This window comes from Cyprinodon variegatus, unplaced genomic scaffold, assembly GCF_000732505.1.
Source record: "Cyprinodon variegatus isolate N-32 unplaced genomic scaffold, C_variegatus-1.0 Scaffold97, whole genome shotgun sequence".
Classification (NCBI taxonomy): domain Eukaryota; kingdom Metazoa; phylum Chordata; class Actinopteri; order Cyprinodontiformes; family Cyprinodontidae; genus Cyprinodon; species Cyprinodon variegatus.
Window position 1 is genome coordinate 368,445 of NW_015150550.1, and position 27,312 is coordinate 395,756.

Consider the following 27,312-nt stretch of genomic DNA (forward strand, 5'->3'; position numbering starts at 1 on the left):
TATATTTAACAAAGATAATAATAACTGTTTTAGTTTGAGGATATAGTCAGTCAACAAAGCTTTGGATTTTAAAGGTTGCAGACCGTTAATTTAGAACTAATGAAGTTCTCAAAATGAATACTAATTATTCTATTTATTTTAAATACATAATTTATTGTTTAATTGCATAAAAATCAGAGTTACATTAAGCTAATAAAACAATAAGCTTTATGTATTTGAACTAAGTACTCATTAGTATTACACAAACTAATAAATATGCATCATGTAAGGTTTATATAATTGGTTTGTGTTAAAACTATGTAAAAAAATAAAATTAAAAAAAAAGTAAGCGGTATGTTGTTGTGTAAATCTTAAAATTTAGGTGAAATATTTTTGAGTGTAGCCCCTGTATCACTGTTGCGATTCAGCCATTATGCAGAGGTTTTCTCTGCTCTCCATGATTGGTAAACAGACCTTATTTAAAAAAACAGCTGGGCACAGTGAGTCTTAGGGAACAGGCCGACCCTTTTTAAATGTTACATGACGTCAAACACATATTGGTACGAAATCAGAGTTTAGAGTTAAAAAGGGGAGAACAGCTAAACCGACCCTGGAATGTGTTCGCCCCCCGCCCCCCAAAACATTAGAACAGAGTTACTTTGAATACCTTCAGACTCTATTTGATCCCTATGGGAACTTTATGCAATCTGCTGAGGGGAAATATTTAACTGCACTGCTTCTAAAGTGTCTCTTATTCAACTGGAGTAGCCGTTTTAAAGTCCTTTGTAAAACCAGCAGAACTTTTCTAGACTCGAGGACTTCTAATGCTGTTTACATTAGTATTTGCCTCCGACATGGACCGCAGTCAGGGTCACAGCTTGGTCTAGTTTCCGCTGCCAATGACGCTCCGCATGTTGCTGCATATCCAAACGACAATCTAGGCCATCCAGATGGGCAGGTGGTGGTAAAACGATTAACGTAGCGTTGCATGGAAACCGTCTTCATAGCAACCGCTCTGGAGAGACGCTGCGTGTGGATGAGCCTCTCATCCCGTGTGTGTCTGTCTTCTCAGCTTTGAGGGTGAAGATCTGGAAGCTGCGGTGTGTTTTTTTCTTTTTCTTTTTAGGTTTAAGTTTATTAAAGGCCCTGCCCTGACCCGCCGTGTTCCGATTCATGCGTTGATTCAGCTCAGTGTTGGAGCCGTTCACCAGAACCAGCTCAAAATGCCAGCCTTGGACCCAGCAGGAGCTTTTCCATTCAGAATGTGTCCAATTGTCTGGCATTGTAACAAGTGCCTGCTTGTTTTTATTCTTTAACCTCTTCTGTACATATGTACTTATTTATTATGCTTTTCTCACTAAACGGTGTGTATTAAACTAAGGGACTGTGTGTTGCATCGTCTGGTGCCGGGTTGAAGGCTGTTTCTGTGAAAGATAAATTATTTGTATAGAGATGTTATAAAGCTCTAATTTATTTCCTACTGTAGCTGGAAAGACCTCAGCATCTGGCTGATCAGATGTCCATTTGAAATGAAAATGTAGAGGTTTATCTGCTCTGGTCTCACAGTAGAGGTTTTCTCTCCTTTGTTTAGTTTTTGTTTCCCTCTCCGGTTTCTTTTTGTTCTTTTTACGTTAGATCTGTAACCGAGTCGATGAAAACTTTTCTCTGAACCAAATATGTTTGATTTAAAAACAAAAGTGCCAACTGTCAGACTGTGTGAAAGCCAAATATAATATTTTTGATATGAACTTTTTCCAGCTCATCTTTGGGGATGTGAGCTGTTACAGATCTGTTGGATGTGTAAACATATGCAGTTACCAAATAGATTTTATACCGAATAAAAGAACTGCATAATCACTGACTCGTCCCTGAGCAATCTGTAAAAGTTTTACACTTTGAGAAACTCCTCAATTTAACTGAAAATCATTTAAAATGAGGTTGCAAGTCATCCCACAGAGAGGGAGTTGTTTGATTCTTCCAGCTTAATGAAAAAAAAACAAGTTCTGTTTCATATGAAATGTTAATCTAACATCAAAGAATATATTTTTTTGAGTTTTTACAGCACTAATGGCTCTCTTTTTGGACAGTAGGCTGATAGGAAAGGGTATGAGAGGGAGAGACGTGGTATAGGACCACAGGTCAGATCTGAACCGGGTCTGCCACGTTGAGGACTAAAACCTCCAAACATGGGTCATGTGCGCTAACCACTACCCCACCAAAGCATGCCTCATTGGGTTTGGTTTTCTCCAATTAACAATTAACGGTCCTAAATAGTTCCCAAGTCATCTGCTGGCATACCAGGACATATTAGCGATCTCCATGCTTTTTTAAGCTGATGAGCCTGATGGAGATGCTGTTTTCCAGGTTAAATCCCTTTGGGACCTTATTTCTTAAGCTGGAAGTCAGAAGACTTAAAGGGGGCACTGAAAAACGTATCTGTGGAATTAATCCACCATGCATTTTTTTTCCAGATATGGAAAAAAAAATAGCATTTCTAAAATTTGACTTCTGCTGCATTTGCTTCCTGATCCATGAAGTGTGTGCTCAGGTCCAGTCGTCTGTAAGGTGGGGAAAGGCTGCCATCCTTTGGAGGCATGGAGGAAGTGGTGCGCTTCAGAGCTGCTGGTGCGACCCCACAGACGCACTGGTTTGCTGCTGGTGGTGGTGCTGGTGTTCTCCGTTACATGGAGGAGATGACAGCCTTCATAATGGCATGCTGGGAATGGAATGAGGGCCGCTTTGTTGCGAGACTGGTCAGTTCCCTCCTCAGACTCCTTTAATAGCTCTGTTCTTCTAAAGAGTCAAATAATTGATGAGAATTTCACACCTTAAAGACTTTGAATCTGATTGGATCTTAGTGAAGGGGTTCTTGACCCCTGCGCCCTAAGGGGCTCTCTGGCGCACCTGACTTAATATAGATTAAGGGGGGGGGAAACCAAAACATTTTTGCGTGGAAAAGTTCTTGATCTGCGCGGCTGAAGAAGTGGGAACCACAAGAGCCCTGTCATTGCTCTCCGGTGACAAGTGGGCCTGTTTTTACACCTTCTTTCTAAATAAGGAAGCGGCCCCTCGGACATATGACCGCCCGACCCAATTTGGGAGCAGCCCCATCACGTCCCAGGCCGCTGATCCTCACCAATAGGCTTCATCTGCTCCTGTCCAACAGGCTGCCCAACACTGACTCGGTGCTTTTCGTTATCAGCCGAGTGAAGTCACCATGATGTCATCCAGGGATGCGATCTGCTGGCCGCGGTAGAAGCAGGCTGATCGGTGACTGACAGCCCGGAGGATTGGTGGACTCTCACCGAGGCGCAGACCGAGAGAGAGAGAGGGGGAAAAAAGAGGGAGAGAGGGGCGCAGAGGAGCTGCGAAACATGGTAATCACCACCACCAACATCTCCATCACCTCCAGCTCCACCGCGCACTCTCCCGTCTCCTCTCCTCCTCCTCACCGGGGCTTGCGTTTCATGCCCAGAGCCCTGATCCGCTCACCAAAAATAACCCTCAGCCAGCATGCCGAAGGAAGCAAAACAAGAAGAGCGGTATTTTTAGGGTCATTAATTTCGACCACGTGGCCCGAAGGTAAACCGGATGGCCGCTGCGCAAAGGCACCTCGTCAGTATGTCCTGCGAGGCCGGCACGCCGCACTGGACGCTGACCGCGGCGCTTCTCCTGGCCTTTCTGCTGGGGGTCGTGTCAGCGTACCCTTTACCGAGCGGCAGGACGAACGCAACTTTGCTGGAGAAGCGATGGGAGACCCTGTTCTCCCGCTCCGTGTTGGGGATCTCCGGGGAGAAACCGGAGCAGAACTGGGAGACTGACTACCTGCTGGGCATCAAAAGAGTGCGGAGGCTCTACTGCAACGTGGGCATCGGGTTTCACCTTCAGGTCCTCCCCGACGGCAGGATAAACGGTGTACATAATGAGAACCAGTACAGTGAGTTCTACCTCCACCAATGTAATGCAGTAGACAGGCAGAGGCAGTGAGCATGGATCTGCGGTGCGCAGGATAGTCTATCCCCTCTATTCATTTGCATGACCATATCTCATCCGACTCACAGGGAGAATTGAGTTTCTTCCAGAGCAAAGACATATCTATTAAAAACAAGCATCCATCAGCACTGAACACCCCCATCCTCCTTCATCTCCCCTCTCTCTCTCTCTCACCCTCCTCCCCCCTTCTCTTCGAGCTCAACCATGTCATGAATGTATGGACGCTTTTAGACTCAACTTATTTTTACGCAGCCCTGTGAGGGCGCACCAGGAGCCATAGCGCCCGCCAATGCATAGCAGTGCACGTCAGATGTATTTGCTGCAATAATTGCACTAACCAGAGCGCGCTTAATTGACGCGCAAGGATGCCCATGTAAAGATGGAGCGACGGATGCGGAACAAAGGCAACGCATGCTGCGCAGCAAGGTTACACCCAAAGCGCGCAGCTCCCAGTCAGGCAGAATGAAACATTTGCAGATGATGCTTGGATGATCTCTCATTTATTTGCATTCTAACACGACCACTCTGTGTCCTGCACCAGGTCTGATAGAGATCTCCACGGTGGAGAGGGGAGTGGTGAGCCTCTATGGAGTGAAGAGTGAGTTTTTTGTCGCAATGAACAGCCGTGGGAGGTTATACGGAACGGTAGGTATGCACACAATTTCATTTATTGCCTGTAATGTTCATTAGATCCCCCCAAAAAAATCAATGCCCACTTTGCAGATCCTCGCCTGCTCTAAGCTGGCTGTCATCTTCCAGGTTGGCTCTGCTGCGCCAGCCTCACTGCCAGCTTCACATTCTGTGTTGTGAAATCCATATATTATTAATTCCATCAGGAATTTATAAAGCTCTATTTAAAGCTGGCCTTTGAGGCATGCTGGCCTATGGGCGAGTAATGATGAGGTTAACAGATGCAGAATTCAGACCTCAGGATGGTAATGTGGTCCTGGGTGGGAGAAGGTGGGAAACCCCCCGCCGCCTGTCAGCAGAACCCAAATTCAATTTAAAGGCCATAGTGTTTATTTCACAGGGAGCTGCACGTTGTGCATGCAGGGGTCGGCAAAAGCCCCGCAAAAGTATTCACACCTTTACACTTGATCTCATTTTGGTGACAGAACAACACAGAGGAGAAGGAAAGTCATGGTTTTCAGCCCTCATTACTCAGATATCCCTAAAATAAAATCCAGTGCAACCACCTGGTTTCATGGGGTCCCTAATCAGCCAAACCGCTGTGTAGCCAAGTCAGGGTCTAACTGCAGGTGTTCTGGTTTCAGCCTTAGAACATCAGCAGCCTAAGTTATTAGAACAAACTCCCATAACGAACATCTCCAGAGCTAAGATTGATCCATCTGAACATGGAGAGAGGATGGGTCTACAAGGACATGGAAATCCACCAGCTGGAGGAGGAGAGCATTGATCAGAGAAGCAGCCAAGATGACCATGCTCACTCTGTAGGAGCACCAGAGATTCACAGCTCAGGTGGGACAAACTGCTGACAGGATAAATATTAGTGATGAACTCCATCATCTGGTCTTGATGGAAGAGGACTCAGAATAAATCCAGAGGACGTCTTCTGTGCGGTTAATTGCAAACCATATGGAAGACACAGAAGAAGGAGCTCTGATCAGAGGTGCCAGAAAAACAGTTTGGCTTTAAATGGAAATCCCTATGTGTGGAAAAAAGTACGGTGGCTGCATCTGCATCTTGTGAGGAGGCTTTTATTCAACAGGAACAAAGATGGAAAATGGATGAAGCTAAACTAGGATGATCCAGAAAGAAACCCTGATAGAGTCTGTAGAAGACCTGAGATTGGGATGAAGGTTCGCCTTCCAGCAGAACACTAAGACTCAAGTTTATTTGTCCCTTTGGATTACTCCTTCACATAAATTCTGGTTCCAGTAGCATATATACAAACAGAGTACAAACAGTTAGAGCAAGATGCCATTAAAGATAAGAATACAACAGACAATATACAAAGAGTGTATATAATACCAAAAAAGCATTAAAAAAAACTGTCCAGTGACGTAATGGATGGTTTAGAGCATAGAAAATTCTTTGGTTACAATGGCCTAGTCAAAGTCCAGACACAAATCCAACTACGAATCCCTAGAAATACTTGAAAACTGGTGTTTTAAGAAGCTCTCTATCCAATCTGGCATAGTTTGAGATGTTTAGGCTGGAAGAGACAGACCCCAGAACACCTGCAGCTAGAGGGGGTGCGATTTCTTTTTCAATAACGTTGAAAACCATGAAATATTTCCTTTTTTCTTTGTTTTCATTGCTTGGACTCAATGAAATGTAAATGTTTATGAATACTTTAGCTATGCGAACATGTCTGCAGGCTAACCCATTATACCATCTTAGAGGCTTTTGTCTGTCATTTGTTTTATTCTGATAATTGGGTAGAAGAGGAATGGATGAGCTTTTATTGCATTGATATTCTGCACTTTTATGAACGTTTCTCATACATATGGAAGGCATTGATGAGGATCAATAGAAATCGTTCAGCAGGTCTAGTTTGAGCCTGTTGAGGCAGTGGAAGGACAGTAATGAATATATACACGGCCCCCGGTGGGTGAGGGGTTTATTGTGTTAAGAGGAGGCGTGCCGACACATGGCTGCTCGCTCCTTGTGGGACGCATATCTGACAGACAGAATGCAGCTGCTTATCCGGGTCTGAGTGATGAAGCGTTGGCTGGTGAGCTGATACGTGATTGAATTAGGCCACATGCTTCCTGCCAGCTCAGCATCGCAGGCTCTTAATGTTATTTTATTATGACACATCTGCAAAGATGCAGAGAGGAAACTTTAGTATAAATGTTTTGTAAAAAAAATACATTTCATGAAATATGCAAGATATTTACATTGTTTAGAAATCATCAAGAGCTGATCAGCTGTTTTAATGTAAAAGTATATTTTATGGAGAACATGAAGAAAGGGGATGTCACCTTTTCAAATTTTGGAGTATTCAGGCAAACATTTATTGCAATGTTGGATGTTTTTTGAGTTCAGTACATGTTAAGTGTCCAGTTTGAGGCGGATCTGGGCTGCAGGCAGGTCAGCATAGCAGCTGCTTTAATGGGAGCTGTGTAACCCTTTGACTGGAGGTTTATTCCTGAAAAAGGTCAAAGTTTAGAAAGTTATGGTGGTTACCAGCAGCTTTTGTTCCTCAGTCCATTTGAACACTGCTGCATGCTGACATGGAAAACACTAGATGTGCTACAGGATGTTTTCATTTATTTCCTCAATCTTTGCAGAGATTGAAACCAGTCTGCCTGTAATGGAAGCACCTGAAGGGAACTGTGTTGGTTTCTTGTTCCCAGTTGATGGAAAAAACTTCTGAAGATTGACAAACCTTTTGTTTTTTCAGAGGATGAAATTTCTAAAATCTTTTAAATGTTTTCCCGAGCATGAGAATAAATTTATCAGGAAAGAATGAATCTGTCCACGATGATAGAAACCTTCAGCTTTCCATCCTGGCTGTTAATGGGCTACTGCTTCCTAAACATTTTATTCACCATTTAACCTCTCATATATGATCATATTTAATAGAACATCAGGTTTAAACATACATGATCAAAGCTTCTTATTCAATTCTCTACACTAATTAGACATAGCATTATGACTCCTGAAGGGGGACATCAGAAGCAGTCATTAAATCTTTATCACGGCTCCTTTTTGCAGATGTTTTCATTTATTGGAGGCAGAAAACTGTCCCATCAACATCAAATAATCTACTGCAGGAACTGAAGCTGTCCACTTTGATTGCTCTGCAAGAGTTAAAACTTTTGCTATTAAAAATATAGATATAAATATATATATTCAAGTTGCTCTTGTTTTTAAGTCTTAGACTGTTTTAACTACTTGTATTGTTAGTTTGTAAAATTTGAAAATTAGATTTTGGATCTCACTAAGAATACCAGTATAAATAAAAATCTAATCAGAAAAAACATGTCAATAAAGATGCAATATTTAGGTATGGATTTACAATTTATATGTAACTTTTTTCCACTAAACTTTAGGGAGAAGTATTCAAAGAAAGTGCAATAAATAACAGAAATGTGGGGTCAGATAAAGATGGAATGTCTAGTTCCAATCATAGGCTGTAGTGTGTTACCGTATCAGGCTTTTGTCATTCATCAAACATTTTCTTTGCATCATTAGATTTATTTACACTTTGACAATTTTCATTTAATCTGGTTTAGTTTTGTTGCTCCAACACGTAATCTAAAGTTAATCTGTATATATGTAGAGTGTTTTTATCAGGGATCCTAAAAGCAGCTACCTTGCAGATGATACATGCAGATGATACCAAGCTAAGCTGCCATAAATCGGCACCAATTGGCTCCTGATCCCCAACAGCAGGCAGCGCAGATGAAACGTTCCGCCCAAGAACAAACTGAGAGAGACAGGTGGAGCAGGGGGCTTAAACCCAGCATCTCACTGGTTATAGGATGTCCCCTCACTGCCAGAGCCACCAAGGTGTTTTGCAAAGTTAAATCCATCAGTTTGGTGAGAAACCTTTCTGATTAAAGAAACCCAGCACATTGCATTGAATTGTTGAATCTGAAACTGGTTTATCTGGTCCAGTTCTGGGGGAATTGTAGATTGTAGCTTCGTTTTCCTGTGCTAGTGTTTTTTGTAGCCGTCCTCTACTGCTGTAGCCCATCAGCTTAAAAATGATACCTGTTTTACTTCGTTGAAATCAAATGAAGTTTAAGGTGCTATTGTCTTTCTACTCTCTACACCCAATTGACCAGTTTTTTTCTCTAACCTCAACAATGCCTTTTCCTCTAATCATGCCTTTATAAATTCACAGTCATCTGGGTCAAGGCAACCGAACTGTCTCTGAGGTAGGTTTTTTCAACACCTACCTACGAGTCTTTGTCACCTGTCGGCTCGCACCAGAGCTTCTTAGACTAAGAGACTTAGACTTCCTTTATAGTCATTGCACAAAAAACACAAGGTGAATCTTGACAAAGAAATGTCGATTACTTGGCTACCAGTGTAACAGAGCTAAGACCTTATTCCTGCACAATAAATATGTTTTCTATAAATAAGAGCTAAGAGCTAGCTATATACAGGGTAAAGAAGTATATATATATATATGCATATATATTGCACTGAGTTATTGCAAGAAGTAACATCAATAAGTTGAGTTATTGCTAAACGAAACATTACATTTAAGACAAAACTAAACTAAGGTGCGTGTATTGTCCATGTCCATGGATGTTTGGGGGTGGGGGGGTGGAGGAGTGTTATGTGGCGTTAAACAGTCTGATGGCCAGGGGGATGAAACTGTTCAGTAGTCTGGTAGTTCTGCAAAAGATGTTGAGGAACCTTCTGCCAGACGCCAGGGGAGAAAAGAGTCCATGGTTGGGGTGGGTGGGGTCGGAGAGGATCTGGTGAGCCCGGGATAGGCAGCGCCTGTCCGCGATGTTCTTAATGCAAGGGAGCAGCGCCCCCGTGATCTACAGGCAGTAACAGTACTGGTTTCCAGTACTGTTACTGTTTGACAACAAGATCCCAGAGTACTTTCTGACTAAAACCCCTAGTTTCTGGTTAGGGGTCTTTAGGTCCTGTTGGCTGTTATTTGATGCGGTGCTACTTTCTTTGTGTTGATTGTGGCAGTATTAATAGTTTTCTTGTAGGAAACTAGCAACCTCTCTGAAATTTGAAAGTCAAACTTTTAGTAAAGAAAAAAGAGTCTCAAATGTTTCCATATTTGGTGTGTCTGCTGTGTGAGTCTAGCTGTTCCACGCATCTGTTCTCTTCTGCTGTCCTTCTGTCCACCACAGAGGAATCAGCTATAGGTATGATAACAAAATGACACGGCCAGTCCATCACATGTTGGTGATCCAGCAAAATCAAAATGGACACAGCACGTATGAAGAAAAAACAGCTTGATTGAAAACTTCTGTTTATTTACATAGCACCAATTTACAACACGTGTCACTTCAAGGCTCTTTAAATAAACAATTCAGTCATATACAGTTTCTTTAAGGAAAACCTGATTGTATTGAGCCATTGACTTTGTAGGTTTCACTCTAAATGAGTGAGCATGTGGCAACAGCAGATATTTGCTTGCAATATGTTGGTGACTCTGCAGCAATCCCCTGCAGGAGCATGCATGCAGTGACAGTGGAGGTGAAAAACTCCCTTTAATAGGAAGAAACCAACAACAGAACCAGCTTCAGAGAGTGGTCTTCTTCAGAGGCTGAATGTGGGTTTGAGAAAACAGGCAGACACACAAAAGGAACTTAGAAAAACTGATCCATAATTACTCTATGTGTTAGATAGATATGGTCACAGTTGACAGAGACTCCCCAGGTGTCTCTGTCTAGGAATGAAACAATTGGGTAAATGAGCTCTGAGCCAGTTTTCATGGCAAAATGGATTAGTGAGAGAAAACATATAGTCACAATTAAACCTTAGCTCATAGTTTTGTCTGTGGAGCTGTTGAGTATGGCATCTAAGCTGATATTTACCCCCAGGATGGCCAGATGAAGCTAGAATGGCGAGAAAGAGCAGAGAGAACATTAAGTTTGGTAATGAACAAACAAATATTGCAGAATTGGAAAATAGAGATAGAATGAAGCAATGAGAGTGGTCCTTATGTCCTCCAGCGCCCTAAGCCCATAGTGGCATAACTATGCGCAGGATAACCTGAGCCACTCTTACCTCAAATAGAAAGGTCTGCACCCGTTTTTAAAAGTAGACAGAAAAGTGCTAAAACAGCATTAAAGAAAGGAATAATAATAATCTTTTAGGGACAGGATTGCACACAGTTTTTAAAAGCTTCTATAGAAGACTTTAGCTAAGAGAAAAACCTTTCTGCTTGTGGCAGAAGCATCACCTTTATAATGTTGAGATCTGCAGAAGCTAAACTTTGTACAGCAGGGCTGGTGAATCGGCTTCAGACGGAGTCCTCAGGCTGCTGCTCTCATTTCTTAGTGAAGACTTATCATCCATATACTGTAGTATCTTCCTGTGTTAGAGGGCTGATCACAGTTTCTTAAAAAAATTATTTTAAAACCAAATATCTGCTTATTGTCCAGTATTTCTATTTTGTACCTTCAATGTTTTTAGATTTTTTTTGGCTCTTAACTCTGGTGAAGTTTGTTTCCGCTCATGTTTCTAACAGTCTTCCTTCCATGTGTCTTTGTTCCCTGCAGACAGTCTTCCATGATGAGTGTAAATTCAAGGAGAGTTTGCTCCCCAACAACTACAATGCCTACGAGTCTCTGGTGTACAGAGGATTCTACATAGCCCTGAGCAAGCATGGCCGCGTGAAGAGGGGCAACAAGGCCACTACTGCCATGACTGTGACGCACTTCTTACCCCGAATATGATCAGAAGAGAAAAAAAAAAAACTGGCAATAACAAACTTATTTGCACATGTGGAGTTATTTTTATCCCAGGTAACACAAAAACCACATAAGTACGTACAAACACGAAACCACAACATGGACTTCAAAAGAAAGAAACGCGGATATATCTGATATTTATTCAACTTTTTATGTATATTTGGGAAGCTGACTTTGTTTTAGAAATTACTGAAATGCATTCTGAGCTGCTTACATAAGTTTCGTCGTCTGGTGATGGGAAGGGAAGAGGGAGCGGTGATTTGGCCCTCTGGTTTTCCCTGGTGCTCGCTGGAACGGTCCAGGCTGCGCCCTACCAGTGGACAACGGTTTGCAAAGTGGGATGGATTACCTCAAGGAACCGTAATGAGAGGAAAAAGTAGAAATGCACATGAAGTTTCCATAAAGCCTGTTTACTTTAACATATTTAGCTGTGATCCCTAAAAAAAGACTTGAGGGGGGATTGTTCTGTTACTGTCGGGGCAACTGGAGCTCCTGCAAATTTGTTGGTGGTTTTTCCTGCTGCGTCATGAGGTGGCTGTGCCTTGAATTCCTTCTTACGGCCCCCTCACCATTGCATGTGAGAAATGTGGTGCTCAAGTCAAAAATAGGAATGATACGCAAGTCATGGCTGCCCAAGACACCACCGGGGGCTTTAGCCCAATTCCTCGAGGGTCTGAAGTTTCTCCACTTTTATTCTCCTTCTATAGTTAGATTGATTGAGTAACTGAGACTCTATGCTGCACAGGATCCAATGGAGCCTCTTGGAAAGTTAGATTTACCCTTCCTTACATTATGTCCAAGAGAGCTTTGACAATCCAAGGTTATATTTTCAGAGCTACCGAGGCCAGCCTCAGAGTGACTGCGTACTGTATGTATGGGTGCTTTTATTTGAAGTATGCATATAGAATAGTTTCAGGTCATTTGCTCTGAATTGAGAGCAAGTCATCGTAGCACAATAATACAGATGTTAGAATAGCCATTTTTAAAATACTTTATAGACTCATAACTTATCCTTATTTATTTATTTATGTTTATTATTTAAGAGTCAAAGGAAGCTATCTGACAGGTTTGATGCCACTAAAAGTAGAGACTGGTTATTCAAATGAGTGGAACTAAAGACACACCTTTGTCTGGGAAAAACAGAAAAGTTCCTGGATCAGCTGCAGATGATTGTTGATCTCAGTGCTTGAAGCTATATCTGTTGTTTGATTTATAACATTTCATGCAGCATGAGGTACTTGAATTCATGAAATACTCCAACCCTTCTCTCAGATGCTGATCTTTTCTTGAAGGAGATAAAGAGGAAGAGCGGTGCTCTGATTGTTTGCGTGACCTGGCGAGGTCACGTTTAATGCTGGGGTCTGAGCGGCCATCAGACTGGCGGGCTCCTGGCTGTTTTGGTCAGACCAGACGGTGGATGCACAGCCTCTGAGAATGTTGGGCATGTGAGCCGCTTTAGAAGCGAGGTCAGAGATTTGGTGTCTGCCTCCGTGTTTTTCAGGCTGGCATTTGGTTCACGTCCACCTCGTGGCGAACTTTGACCCCGAGCTCTGCACCTGTTTCTGCTGTTTCTTAGAAAAGACGAGGCTGTGAGTTATCACTTGTGTTTTCAGTCCATTACTTTTCAGTTTAGTTGGATTTTAGTTCATTATTATAGCTGTAATTACACAGAGCTGTATTTACCCCCTACATGCTTCCATTTTTATTCTAGTCATCCATCGATGTTTCACATCAATGTTCAACTATTAATATCAGACTCAGGTAAGCTGAGTTGATCGAAAAATTGGGTCTAATTTTTTATTTTTTTTGTATTTATTAGGAAACAAATCTATACAGATGAATCTGACATTGGGGTTAAATTACACCCGTCTCATTAAATCATGAATTAACCGTCATTAACCACAGCTTTGAAGCTGTAGGAAAAAAAGGACCTGTCTCACAACAGGAAGTAGACTAACAGATCTCAAAAAGTAACACATAATGTCCTGACATAAAGAAATTAAAAAACAGATGAGAAGCAAAGACTCCTAGGTTTTAGTCTGAAAGGCTTACAGATCCATTTCTGAAGCTTTAAGAGCTCAGAAAACCATAGTTAGAACCATGATCCAAACATGGAGAACACATAGAATGGTGAAAAACCTTCACAGAAGCAGCTGATCTACCAGAATTACTCCAAGAACTCACCCTGGATGTCCCAGGAGAATCCAGAGCAATCCTGCTCTGCAGGCACCAATTCCTCAGTTAAGTTTAAAGGTCATATTTAAACAATAAGAGAGAAACTGAGCAGAATTGTCCAAGACCAGAACCACTGCTGAAAATATGTTGTGCAATAAAGAGACAAAATGAATTTGTCTGGAAGGTACATCACGAGTAAAACTAAAAAGGGATCTCAGAACAAAAACGTCCTCCCTATAGTCCAACATGGTGCTGGTAGTGACATGGTCTGGGCCTTTATGCTGCTTCAGAAACTGGAAAGTGTCGGTAATTGATGGAACTATGAATTCCAACCCTTATTTTGGGTTCTGTTTTACAACAATCCTCCAAAGCAGCCACCAGGTCCGTCTGCGAATGTGTAAAAAGAAAATAAGGTGTTTAAAATGGCCTAGTCAAAGTCAGGACGTAAATGTGATTGAGACGCTGTGGCAGGGGGTAAATACTTTTTCATGACATTCATGGCTGTTTGCGTTAAAGAGGAGGAAGGGCAGCTTGGTGAGAGGATGAGGAAAAGCAGCAGGACTCCGCCTGTCTTATTCTACTCCTGTCCTCTCCAGCGTCACTGCCATGTCGATGCTGCTGGTTGTTTTTGGTAGAAGAGAGGGAAGCCTGGAAGCAGCGTGTTCAGAGGACGAAGAGGAGATGGATCACTTGTAGCAGAAGGTCCAGTAAAAACTGTCGCATTGTTCCAGCAGAACTGCTGGAGAGAAGCCCTGAATCCAGTCACTCTCAGGATGTCATCTAGGTTTGATTGAATGTGAGCCTGTCAGAGATTGCTCACCTGTAGCTTCTTGTTTAGAGCCTGATTTTTCTCATTTATTTAGAGAAATTAGAATTTTCTTTTTCACTGAATGCAGTTTTCTGTGTCGGAGCTGATTTTCTTTTTCCTGACTTTCCCTAAACAAAGCTGAAAATGAAGATCTGAGGGACTGTGTTCCTGTCAGCCTCTCTGTGTTATTTCAGGCTCATCTGACTGTGCTTCAGAGAAATGATTTGCATATTAGCAGGGTGGAAACTGGAAAGAATGAGCTGATATATATATATATTTTTCCCGTCTAAACCATCTTAAATTTGTTGTCAGATTATGGAAAGTTTAAAGGGATTTTAGTGTTTCCAACTTTTGCATGTTTTTGTGAAGCAGGGAAGTTTGTGTACCATAGCAGGACTAAGCGGTATTTCGCCGATGAGAAAACATTGCTTTTCTTCTTTAATTCCTCATGATGCATGTAGAGTTCTGAATGAGCGAGGTAAGTCTTACCCCTTGGATTAAAGATCCAGTGTCTGGACTTGTTCTGGCTTTGTAATGTGTTGGTCTGCAGGGAACGGGAGGTGAGCGGCTGGCTCTGGGATCAGATTTGGGTCGTGTGTGTCTCCCTGTTAGCCGGCAGCCTTTTTTTTGTGTTTATCTCTCAGTTTTCTATTCCTGCACTGAGGGGAGAGTGCTTCCTCTGAGTCCCCCTCCTCTTTTTTAACATATACCTCACCTTCTGCCTTAGTTCAGATTATTGAAATGATTGTAAATTAGTTTGAAAACAGACTTCTCCAATCATTTGTTTCTGGAAAAAAATATAAGTGAGAAAAAAACTATATTACAAATGGTTTTCCTTTTATTTTTGTACGTATGTGCTGTGCACAGCAGTCAACTGTATTCCTGAGATGACAATAAAAAACTTTTTTTAAACTTTTTGGCAATGGGTGGGTGTTTTTCCTGATGTTTCCTTTTTTTTTTAAAGGATTTTTTTTAAAGCTTTGTTTAAATCACATACAACTTAGAAAACATAAGTTTAATCTGTAGCACAGGCTAGAAAAAAATAAATATAGAAAACAAGTAGAAAAACAAAATAAGTAAAGCAAAACAAAAAACACTACTAGGATATTCTTTTTCCTAGTTTATCAATGATATACAAATATATTTTAAAATCTGTTATTTTAAAGATATAAAAGGAGGGCATTTTTATTTTTCTCCAATAATATTATATAGATAATATTTATATATATATATTATATTATATATATTATTGAATTAAGATAAGATGGAGAAACTCAATTCTAAGATAGATGTCAGGCTTTCAAAAATAAATCAGCTTGGGGCGCCCTCTTCTGGTCAGAACCTTAAAGCTCATTATTATGACTTAACAGAAACCGAAAATTTGCTCAGTTTTTAGTAACGAGGCTTTTCATACAAATTTGTTTTTACTTCCATGATTTGATATCACATAATTTATATGAAAAGGAGAACTAATTTTAAATAGTATTTCCATTTAAAAGAAGGATGCATATTCTGCTTTCTGATTGGCTGTCAGAATACACCTAAAATCAATGTCTCCAGGTAAGCCTCAAAAATCCACTTGTTTGATGTTTATGTTCTCTAAAGGGGGCTGCTCAGTGGACTTGCAGCAAGAAGGTTGCAGGTTCGATTCCCGGCCCGAAGTCTTTCTGCATGGGGTTTGCATGTTCTCCCTGAGCATGCCTGGGTTCTCTCTGGGTACTCCGGCATCCTCCCACAGTCCAAAAACATGACTGTTAGGTTAATTGGCTTTTCTCCTTACGGGTGAGTGTGTGTGAATGGTTTTTTGTCCTGTTTGTCTCTGAACCTCTGCCGGAGGATCAGCAGAACCTGGCCTCTGTCAGGCTTCAGACACGATGTTCTGTTGAGCTCAGGATGTCCTCAGTCGTTTTAAAATTTGCCGCTGTAGAATGGACCAGTCAAGGATGGTGAGTGTCTCTGAGCTGGGGCCATGCTGAGAAAGTGATGTCATGGTCAATCAGACTTCAACTTATGTAGGAGAAACAGCTGATGCAGGTCTACCTTCTCCAGACCTTATCCCCTGATAGTAATACTCGGAATTACTATCCTACTCACACAAAACATAAACTTTTTACAGTTCCTCTAAACTTTTATGATCTGTAAATTATTCATTATTAAATACATACATAAATGTTTTTTCCTCTGAGCAGTGACTATGGTGGTAATAAACATTATTCATTTCTTTGAAAACATTTTCTTCTGCCTTATCTGTGAACTTCAACTGAAATCAGAAATAAAACAACTATAAAAGTGTGACTGAAGGTTGTTTTTTTTTTTATATATATTTTGTTCTGTTTCAACCATATATCCAAATTTTCTATCAGTATTTTATATGCAAAACAAACATAACACTGTATGTTATTGTGAAGGGGGAGTATGGGGTAAGATACCTGTCAATAAAAACATATTTGTAGGTGTTTGAATTTGCAAATGCAGCTGCAGTAATGTAAATAACGTTAAGATTTGTATTTGTTCAACATACATCAGATGTTTTATCTGAGAGAAAAGAAGTTTAGATGTAACACAAGTTAACCTTTTATTAATACAAGTTTGAATCATCTTATTTGCTGTATTTTTACGTTTTTTGCTTTAGTGCCATTGCTTATTAGTTTAAGTACTTATAAATAGAGTTGGGCTGGATTGGAAGTGCAGGGTAAATTTAAGAGGAGCTATAGCTGCTCAGGTTCAAAGGAGTAAAGGCCAAACATGATGCAGATGCTTTATTTTCTCTGTTTGTTGCTCCTTTCTTTATGCAGTACATGAAAAGGTAGTTGAAGTTGTTTTGGCTCAAATATTTTATAATTCCTTTTAGGCTCTATTTTTAGTTCCCTCTGAAGGAACAGATCTACAACCTTAGGAGCAGATAGATGCTCCTCCTGGACCGTATGCAGAATCTATTATATGTCTAGTGTCTAGTTCTTCTTTAGTTTATTTGCATCCTTTTCCTCCATTTTATCCCCAATGTACATTTAGATTTTAAGTATTTAACAGATCGACCTTTGTCTTATTGTCCAGCTGGAGAGATTATGCGGTTGATCTCTAATAGCTTTGAAACTCTACTGGTAGAAATGTTCATTTTTCTTTGTAAAATACATCTTATTGATCATGTGGATAGTATAAAGGAGTTCCCATCTCCTCTGACCTCTCTTGGTCCGACAGCACCTCCCACCTGGTGAACAAGGCCCAACAATGACTCTTCTTTTTCAGGAAACTGAAACACACTGGACCCTCGCTCGCTTCTGCAGGAGACCAAGGACATAGCCTGGATGGTGAAGACAGAACAGGGGATTGTGGGATGCCAAACAAGATCTGGACTCTTTATGTTGCATTAAGTCAAACCCAAAGCTTTCCTAAAGCATTTAAGGCAATCTGTTTCCTTTACTCAAACACTCCAGTCCTTAAATGATATGGTGGATTAATTACTACCACCAGGGCTTTATTTCAACTGCAATCAGGACTCCAAAAGTCCAAAGGACACGATCACGGAAACAGGGGAAATCCACTGGTCTGGTGCAGTGATGGAAAGTAACGAAGTAAAATTACTTGATTACTGTACTTAAGTATTTTTTTTAGGATCTGTACTTTACTTGACTAATTTTTTAGGGGAGCACTTATAACTTTCACTCCGCTACATTTCGATGAAGCTGTTAATTACTTGTTTGTTTGGGCTTAGCATAGACTTGTAATCCGTGATTGCTTTCTTCCCTTTCTTGAAATAAAATATCAACATGCGAGATAGCAGCCATTAGGACTGAATTTGGACACCACTGTTTTATAGATTTGCATGACTTTCCACAAATGTGCAAAACTCAGGGTAGATATTATTTAAAGTTTATAAGTTTTATCAAGCTGTGAGATGTTGCCTTGTGGCCAAGTTATTTAGCAGGATGAATTCTCAAATCAAAGGTGTAGTTTCTTTGTGATAATAGATTGAACCTTAAACCTCTATTCCATAGTGAAAGTGTGAGAAGAATCAAGACACTCCTGTTTTCTTTTTGGTTTGTTTTTAAACGAGAAATAATAATCGCTTCTAACATTAGCTGTCCTTATTTTTTGTTGAATTTTTATGCTGAAGTTACAGGTGGTGTAGAATCTGTAGCAGGTGGTTCTACGCATCAATACCTCAGGTGGTTTCTGAAAGTTACAAGGTTCTTTAAAATTACTCTGAAAATTACACAAAAAATGTACTGATGATAGAAAACCTAATTTGTATTTTTGAATACTTATGTACTTTTAAATGTATGTACTTTTGACTACTTAAATATTTTCAAAAATTAGTACTTCAAAACCTTAACTTGAGTATGACCGAGTAACTTTTACTAGTAGTTGAGTAAGATTTGACTATGAGTACTTTCACTCAAGTACTACAGTTGAGTACTTCATCCACCGCTGGTTTGGTGTTTCTGCTCTGAGTTTCTGGAACTCCTTTCCAACAGAGCTGGGATCCATTGCATAGCTGAGAGGTTTTAGATCTAAGCTTAAATCACATCTGTTTAAATGAGTATTTAACGTCATTATTTTTTAGTTATGGTTGATGATTAATCTGTAACTTACCTGGATGTGTCCATTCAGACAATATCTTTACCTTTTAAATTGTATTGCTTTGTATCTTATCTCTTCTTTACTTAAATTCTTGTCAAACCACCTTCAACTGTGAAAGCACTTTGTGGACCAGCTGCACTATAAAGTGATTGATTGATTGATTGATTGATTTTCAATAGGCCCATCAGCCAATTTTAACTGCGGTCCTACTGCAAAGAGGGATTGGAATATTTTTGGAAGTCTTTCTTTATCTTTAGTCTTTTAGAAAACCAGATTTTAATTTTTTTATTTTTATTTTTTTGTCTGGACTAAACTTGATTTCAGGATATTTTACAGTTTTAACTCCCTTTTCATCTAAAATGTTAAAACCTGCTGTGATGTTTACCTGCAGAATGTCAACTTTGAACATTTAATAAAAGGTCTGAACAATCTGAATCTTATCAGAGTGTGTCTAGGGATTTATGAGCTGCCCCGGAAAAAAGCCAAGCTGTGTGACAATTAATGATAGGGCGCGCTCTCTTGTGAAATACAGTGGGAGCAGCGGAAGCTTGTACAGTTAATTAACAAGAAAGGTATCAATCATTATCCCTAGAAATGACTCAGCATGGTCTGATGTGGTGTCTGGACCCGCAGTAAGGATGTGATTACTGTTCTTCATGACTCTCTGAGCATTTAGCCATTTGTTCCACATCAAGCGGTCTCTTCCTCTTCTTCTGAGTTAAACTGACATAACAAACTTTGATCAGTTCAGATAAATAAAGCAGAGCCTGTAATTCTCACCTGCCTGCTTTTATTGAGCCTTAACAGATAAAGATGATTAAACCAGAATCCCTCTAAGAATCTTATCTTTTTATTTACCCTTATTTTTTTTAAAATATACATTTTTTTTAAAGGAAAAACCATACAGATAAATATTTGTTCACACAAAGAAAAATAGTTGGTTCTTCAGGATCGTCATCCTAAAGCGTGAAGCAGAAGAAAGCAGGTAAGCTTTGAGCCGTTTTGGTAAATGAGTTAGCCAGTTTATTGACCCTCTGTTTAAATAGACCTGTTGGACTTTCTCCTCCTCCAGAAGCTGCCCTCACCCCATCCTGAACATTTGAGCTTTTGAAGAGCGAATCATCCCCGCTGATCATGCAACCGGCTTCCCTCTCACTCATCCTGATTGCCTTACATGTTTCTGTAAGAGTGGATGGGAGGCCAAGGCTCCAGCATCTACAGCGACGTCAACACCAGACAGGAAGCTCAGACCAAGGAGCCCATGCAGGTCTGTCTGCTGGTTCAACACATTTCTACGCAGATCGGAACGGATCAGTGAGAAATGGTCTCCATAGAGACAACCTGGGTGAGTCTGCTTGTCCAAAAACTTTACTCTATGTTAGATTAGATCCCTTTCATCAGAATGTAAGGCTGTCTGAAAACCAAATCCAGACATTGGCCTGTTTAGTACAACATTTTAAGACGACCAAATGTTAAGTTTTTGCTGTAATTTGTTTGTAAATAAAGATATGATTAAAAAAGGTACATTTTGCTAATTTTTAAGCAAATCATTAGTTTTAGGAGTTCTAACCAAATTGCAAACAGGTTTATGTTGTTCATAGAACTGCCCAAACAACAAGTAAAAGTTTAATAACAATAATAACAATACCACTACTAATAATAATATAGACAGAGATTTTTTTTCCCCATTTTCAACAAGCAATTTATCTCCCACCAATTAAAAATTATTTTGCACCATTTTACAGTCATTCTACCAGTAACAACAGAGCCAGTCAACTTTGTGATGATCTTCGATTTGAGGAGGAAGCAGTTCTTGTGCGTGGACATAAAGGGACAGCTGTACAAGTCTGTGAGTACCCTCTAGATCCATCTGAACAGAATCAGGAGGTCAGAACTGAGAGGTCTGTAAATATTTCTGTTTCTCTTCTCCATTACAGAGGCAAAAGGATAGAAGACGTTGTCCTTTCTGGCATGTTTGGCTCAATCTCGCTGAGCACCCTGACATGTTTTCCTTTGAGAGCGAGAAATGGTGGCTCAAACTGGGTGGGCGGGATCTCAGGGTGGTTCACCGGGCACCGCCAGAGGGTTCCTCAGCCCTGCTGGAGAGGTTAGTTAAGAGGCAGAGAAGGAGTGAGGAGGTGAACCCATCCGACCCTCTGAGAACAGAGTCCCATCCTGCACCTCCTGCAAAGGATGCAGAACAAAATCCAGCAGGGGCCCAGTCCAAGGAAACCATCACATCCTGCGATGACCCCCTGCAGGTCTTAAGGCCCCCTGGACACGGTAGCCCCGTAAAGACCAACATCGAAGACCGGGCAGAACATGAATAAAGCACTGGACCCATGGGTGCCGAGTGAAAAAAAAAAAAGAAGATAAAAGTCTTTATGTCTGACATGAAATGTTTATGGGCCTGAATATTGGGAGTAGAAAATCAGAGGGACCAAAAAGCCAGAAAGAAACAAAGGGACAGTTTGGGTGAGTCTCCTGTTTGTCTGACAGAAAAGCATCAAAGATTGAGAGAAAAGAGCTTCAATCAAATGTAATCTCAGCTCTGATCTGATCACAGTGGCTTGTACAGGCCCTCTGTTTGAACAGCAGATGAGGGAGAGGTCTGGGCCCGCTGTCCTTTAACCTCTTTTGTCTGTTAAATTTTAATCCTTGAACCAGATGAGGCAATGCTTATTTCACATCTTTTTAAAAAAGGCCTACCTCCGAATATCCACCCATTGATATATATATAAAAAAAAACAACCAAAAAAAATTACATGAATGAAAGACTAAAAGAATCTGCTCTTTTTAAGCACTCATTAAAGTAATCAGGTGCTGGACACCAACAGTCACAGCAATGAAAGTTATTTATTTATTGAAATGTGTGATATAGAAACTTTTATCGCCTAGTGTTTTTTTATTTATATATTACATGATGTCTTATTTCTGATACAAAATAAAAAATGCTATTTAGTGTAATATTTGTTTGTCTTTCTTTAAAAGAAAAAATGCATGAAGGTAGGATTTTAAAGAAGCTGTTAGTCCTGAAGCTGCTTTAGATCCAGAAGAACTGAATACTACTAGAAATAAACAATGCCGATTTTTTTATTTCCTGTTTCATTTGCCTCCCTGTTGTAAAAACATTTTAGCTGGGTTGCACCTCGAATATTGCTGATAGAATAGTTCTCTTCATCCAAGACATTTTGCACACGGCAGAAATCAAACTCTGGGACTGTGATATGTTGTTTCTTATCTATAAAGTCCTGCTAAAATAAAGAAATAAATAAAGAAATAAATAAAGAAATAAATAAATCACATGTGGGATACCTCAGGGCTCCGAACTCGTGCCACTATTATTCAATATTTATATTCCATGTCCAGATCATGTTAGAATGCACATTTCCCATGTAACTTGATGATATTATTTCTATTTTTTTTTATCAGAGGTTTTCCTCTGATGCATTATGAAAATATTCAAATTTTTAATGATAGCAGGTTTCCTTTAAGTTTTCTTTATTTGCAAAAAAGACATCCAGTGACTTTTACTAACAGACAGGATTGGACTGGCTGGTTTATTAAAGCATGCAAAATAAAGTAAGGGTGCAGCATTTCCTAGTTGCTGGAGAGACACAAAAACATCTGGAATAAAATTTTATTTTTGGATGTTCTTATAATTTAAGCAGTCAAACCTGTAAGACTTTCATATTTTTAGAATTGTCTAAAGAAACTGAACCACTTTACTTGTTGCGGTCAAATATTGTGTTGAAGTTGATTGTTTAGATAGTAATTGTTCTAAACTATATTTTTTTACCTACAAATTTAATAAAATAAAAATCAAAACTTTTTCCCCCCTGAAGACCTCAAGCTGGCATTTTGGTCTCTCGTGGTAAAATGTCACTGAAATGTACTCTAAAGGCTACAGAATATCTGTAGAACCCGGATGTGTTTTAAGACTTTTATCAAACTGTTTACAACCATAAACTCTATCAATATTTTAGCGTTTTAGTGCTTTAAAGGTGTTGCCAAAAAACATAAAAAAATTTTTTTACTCTACGAAAGGAAACCAAACAACTGGTGCAGGATTCCCTGTTGATTAGGTTAGATTACTGAAGAGAAGTCTTTAATCAACCAGGCAGCTTCCTTTCATCCAAAATGCTGCTGCCACGGTCCTGACCAACAGGGAAGTAAAACCACATCAGAGCCAGTTCCTCATCACTGCACGGACCTCCTGCTTGTCAAATAATACATCAAAAAGAGTTTGTGAATCAAGTATTCAGTGTTACTACAGTAGAACCAGGGAGACTGAGGCAGAGTTTAGTTTCAGCTCTGACACAAAGGTTCCTGGAAAGGTCCTGAAAACAGCAGCAGCTTATCTTAGCTTTTTATTTCTGCAATTTAATGTCTCTGTTTAAAATCATGCTTATTTTTCTGTATTTCTTGTTTTTAATGTATTTTATTAAACCTTTTTCAGCTCGTTTATATGAACGATGTTACACAAATAAAATTGCATGGCTTTACTGACAACAAAATAAGTTCAGGTTGTTGTTGAAACAAATCTGTTGTAGGTTTTTTTAACAAGTTCAACATGTTTATTACACCTGACCGCACTCCCTGCAGGTTATACCGTCAACAAAACAGTCATTTTCAGGACAGGCTGCACAGATCACAGGAGCAACACACACACAGACACGTAACCCATTATATAACTGGCACAGGACCAACCGGTTCCAATTGGGTCCAAATGAAGAAATGCACAAACAAAATGGACTTTTAAGACACACTTTCACAGATACAGGTTTACTGAACTAACAACAAAATAAAGATTTGGGTTTTAAGAGATCTAACTCTGAAAACCTTCTCTTAAAAAATTCTTTGAAAAAAAGCCCAGTTTGCTCCTGTGGCATTTTCTGCTCTTTTGTTACTCGAGTTAATTCACAACAATGTCAGAGTCGCTGATTTCCAGTGGAGCAAACGCTCTGGCGCCTCTGTGTTCCTGCATCTCTTAGATGATAAATATAGAACCCAAAGCTATTTCCAGCATAGGGCCCCCGTGTTCAAAGTAATGAACAACCAGAAAGTCACAAAGTGGCGATGATGAAATTCTTCTACAGCACAAACTGTGGAAATCTAAAAATAAAACCTTTCCACACTGCAGCAGCCATTCAGCATGGAAGAAACCAGCCCATGAATTCTGCCTTCAGGATATTTTTTGGTGTATTTCATCAGTCTAGAGCAACTGCTCTCTGGGATTTAATAAAACAAAAATAAAAACAGTTTCTGGGATTCAATTCAAGCAGAAGATTCGTACATCTTTAAAATATATACAAAACTCCGCTGGAAAGAATATTTTTCTAATTGAAGCTGTTTCTATCATCATTTTACATCCATGACGACAACTAAGATCATCAACATCAATTTTATTGTTAATATACAGCAGGGGACTGCAGCCTGTGGCTCCAAAAACACCAAATAAAAAAACATTTGACATATTATGGCGATAAGAAAAGGTTCTTCTGTATTTTTTTCATTGAAAATCTGCATATAATATCTACAACAGCTCACTATCACTGGTATAAGGAAGAAAGTAATGTTTTGAAAATGTAACTTTGTGCTTTATACTTTTACGGGGGGCTAAACATCTTTGTCTTCCACATTTTTGGTGGATCACTCATCTTACCTCATTCTCCAAAATCAGTGATTATTTCTAAGGCGTTCAACATTTATGAAATCTTTATTCTGGCTCTTGATAAATGTTTTTTAGCAGCAGTAGACAAAATGTTTAGTTTTTTTTTTACTGAAAAGGCGGCAGACCCCTGAACTATGGAATGCCACTTCTTACAAAAATGCGTTTAACAGTATTTTTTTAATTTCTACATTTCAACTTTCAAGTTCTTGTTTCACTAAATGGTTAGCCTGAATTTATGCAGCACACTACAAGATATATGAACAGAATAAACACATAAAGGTGTAAAATGTTGCAGTTTTTTTCATATTTTAAATTAGTTAACATGTAAAACAGAGCAGAATACATTCTTAAAGAGTTGCTGCAAACATAATCAGGATTGTTTTTTTGCACTGTATTGCATAACCAATCATAGAACAAGGATGTATTTTATTCAAATTATTCAACCTGGTGTGTGAGAAAGTAAGCAACTTTAATCAATGGTTTCTCTAAAATGTCATTGAGAAAAAAAGACGACCCTGATTCCCACATTTGATTTCTTTCTTGAAGTTAGAGGGGTCGGGGCAGGAGGGGAGCAGCAGAGGCAGTGAGTACCAGAGAGAAGGGGCAGCTGATGGAGACTCTTATATCTTCCCAGGTTCAAAAAGCAGAGGTAGATGGACCAGGTCATTGAGGTATGGAGGAACCCAACAATGAATGGCTTTGAAACTAATGAGGAGTGGTGTGGTTGGGGATGCGGGCAGCAGAGCTTTGGATGGTATACCACATAGAATACGACTGCAGAGCTCAATTTACGATGTGAAAAAGACATCAATTGGGCTTTTAGCAGCAGAGAAGGTAAGTGATGTGCTGTTTTTGAGACAGAAGAATTACATATTTGTTTGATGTGATTTTAATTGAGAAATCTAGAAAGAAAAGCAACAAAGGTGAGTAGGAATGCAGTGGGAGTGGTTTTATCAACACCGAGGCAAAGATTTGGATTGGATTTCATTAGCTGATTACTTTGTTAAGCTGCATCTGTGAATTGTTTGTCCAAAACTACATTTGGAAATAGTGTTGTACGTGTTTATGTTTATCAGGAAAAGGCTACAAGGAAACAGATAAACAAAATGGACCCAAACCACAGTCATTGTTTTTTATTCCCACATAAAACCAGGTTTGTTTGGATGAATTAATCAATGCTCTTTATATTTCCCTTTGGCTATTTTTGACTGATATTAGAATTGGATGATTGAGTTGTAATTTTGTTTCCCCCTGTTTTCTTTCTCCTACTGCTTAATATGGTCAGTCCTGTGAATAAAAAAACACTGCATTCCCAAAACTATAAACCTGCTGCCCTCCTTTGTAATGCTGAGTGTGAACCTGCAGATCCCAGTGTTAGGGCTCAAAGAGAACATAAGCTGCTGGTTACAACTTGGAGGTAAGCTGCAGAACATCTCCTCGACAAAGTAACGGACCGCCACACGCATGTAAGCTCCATGGGTGACAACTAAAGCATGGATAGGTATGCTCCTGACTCCATCATCAGCTTCCCCCGCAGCAGAAGATGACTCTGGCGAGGCAGCTGCGGAGGCGGCATTTTGCCCTCCATCAGGCCAGTGTTCGGTGCCAATCTGGTATACCATTTTCTCCATGAACTTTTGGACCCGCTCCTTCACCTAAACAAAGTGCAAACAGTTAAAAACATCTCCCCTAGAGCAGAAAAACACAAAACAACTCAATCATGCAGAACAGAGGTGGGAGACTGTCTGCATAATCATCATCTCAACATTTGTTGGAAATAAACTGGGCTGGACTAGAATGTATGCAGATCCTGGAAGTAAAGGCAGACATGTCTGTAATAGAACACCTTTACCTCTGACGCCACAGGCTCCAACCCACACAACCTCAAACAGAACCAAAGCAAAGCTAAGAAGTGACTGTTTAATCGGGACAGTGACGTACTTTGATTCACTGATTCACAACTTGAGCTCTGAAGGTGGACAGAAAAGAATACAATCACGGCTCAAAGCACATCACCTCACCTGCTGCTGAGTCTCCCCCTCTGGAGGGGTGAAGTCTGGGAAGGACTCCCCGGCTGCTCTGGCCATTTCTTTAAAGTCCTCCACCCGTCCGCCCTCAGCAATTCCAAAACTCTAGGAAATATCACTGCATTTTAAAAAAAACCTAAAGCTTTAACATATTTCAAATAAATCAATAACCAGGCAGATTTATGTACTGTGAAAACCACCTACTTTTTCTTTAAGCAAAGGGTCACACACCATTCGTAGACCCAGACAACTACGGTTTTGCTGCATGATCTTTTCAGCGGTCTGGAGGTCAAACAGAACCAGACAGTAGGAGAAATTAGTACAGAGCTTAAAATAGGGGCTTGCAAAGTAATCACTATTGGTGAGCATGATTACAGTATTTTTCTTTAACCACAAATGTGCAGGTTTAGCTTTCAAGCATGTTGCCTTTCACAGACCACCTTCTCCTACAGCATGATAACTTCTGGATTTCTTTACGTCACTCTTCAGTAAAGAGTCAGTGAGCAGAAGAGGGTAAAACATCTATGAAACTGAAATTAAGTAGGAGTAGCACTACCTTAACATATTTAAATTTTAAAAATAAACAAACAGCCAAAGAAACCACTAAAAGGTAAAACAAAGCAGTTGGTAAAATGGCTACTAAAGCACTGAGGAATGATCATAACAGCTGATTTTATATTTTAAAAAATAATTTGATTATAAAGGCAG

General features: G+C 39.9%; 2 protein-coding genes across 2 annotated transcripts in view; one reads left to right on the plus strand and one right to left on the minus strand.

The window, feature by feature from the left end:
* The first annotated feature begins 2,584 nt into the window (after positions 1 to 2,584).
* fgf6 (fibroblast growth factor 6) lies at positions 2,585 to 12,473 on the plus strand. Its single transcript, XM_015374103.1, has 3 exons — positions 2,585 to 3,916; positions 4,514 to 4,617; positions 11,148 to 12,473. Exons 1-3 carry the CDS (start codon positions 3,571 to 3,573, stop codon positions 11,322 to 11,324), a joined length of 627 nt encoding a protein of 208 aa, XP_015229589.1. The 5' UTR covers positions 2,585 to 3,570; the 3' UTR covers positions 11,325 to 12,473.
* A 13,116-nt stretch (positions 12,474 to 25,589) lies between these two features.
* LOC107084302 (probable fructose-2,6-bisphosphatase TIGAR A) overlaps positions 25,590 to 27,312 on the minus strand; it is a 6,391-nt gene continuing 4,668 nt past the window's right edge. The window contains exons 4-6 of the mRNA XM_015374086.1: positions 26,809 to 26,886; positions 26,599 to 26,709; positions 25,590 to 26,232 (exon numbers count right to left, since the gene is read on the minus strand). Of these exons, the coding sequence (XP_015229572.1) occupies positions 25,843 to 26,232; positions 26,599 to 26,709; positions 26,809 to 26,886 (579 nt within the window). The 3' untranslated portion in view covers positions 25,590 to 25,842. The remainder of the gene's footprint in view (positions 26,233 to 26,598; positions 26,710 to 26,808; positions 26,887 to 27,312) is intronic.

What these genes read in the sequence shown, in the direction of transcription:
- fgf6 (XM_015374103.1), top strand. Translation starts at nt 3,571, where the DNA reads ATGGCCGCTGCGCAAAGGCACCTCGTCAGTATGTCCTGCGAGGCCGGC. An exon ending in ACATAATGAGAACCAGTACA is followed by an intron (nt 3,917 to 4,513) that starts GTGAGTTCTACC and finishes GTCCTGCACCAG; the next exon opens with GTCTGATAGAGATCTCCACG. An exon ending in GTGGGAGGTTATACGGAACG is followed by an intron (nt 4,618 to 11,147) that starts GTAGGTATGCAC and finishes TGTTCCCTGCAG; the next exon opens with ACAGTCTTCCATGATGAGTG.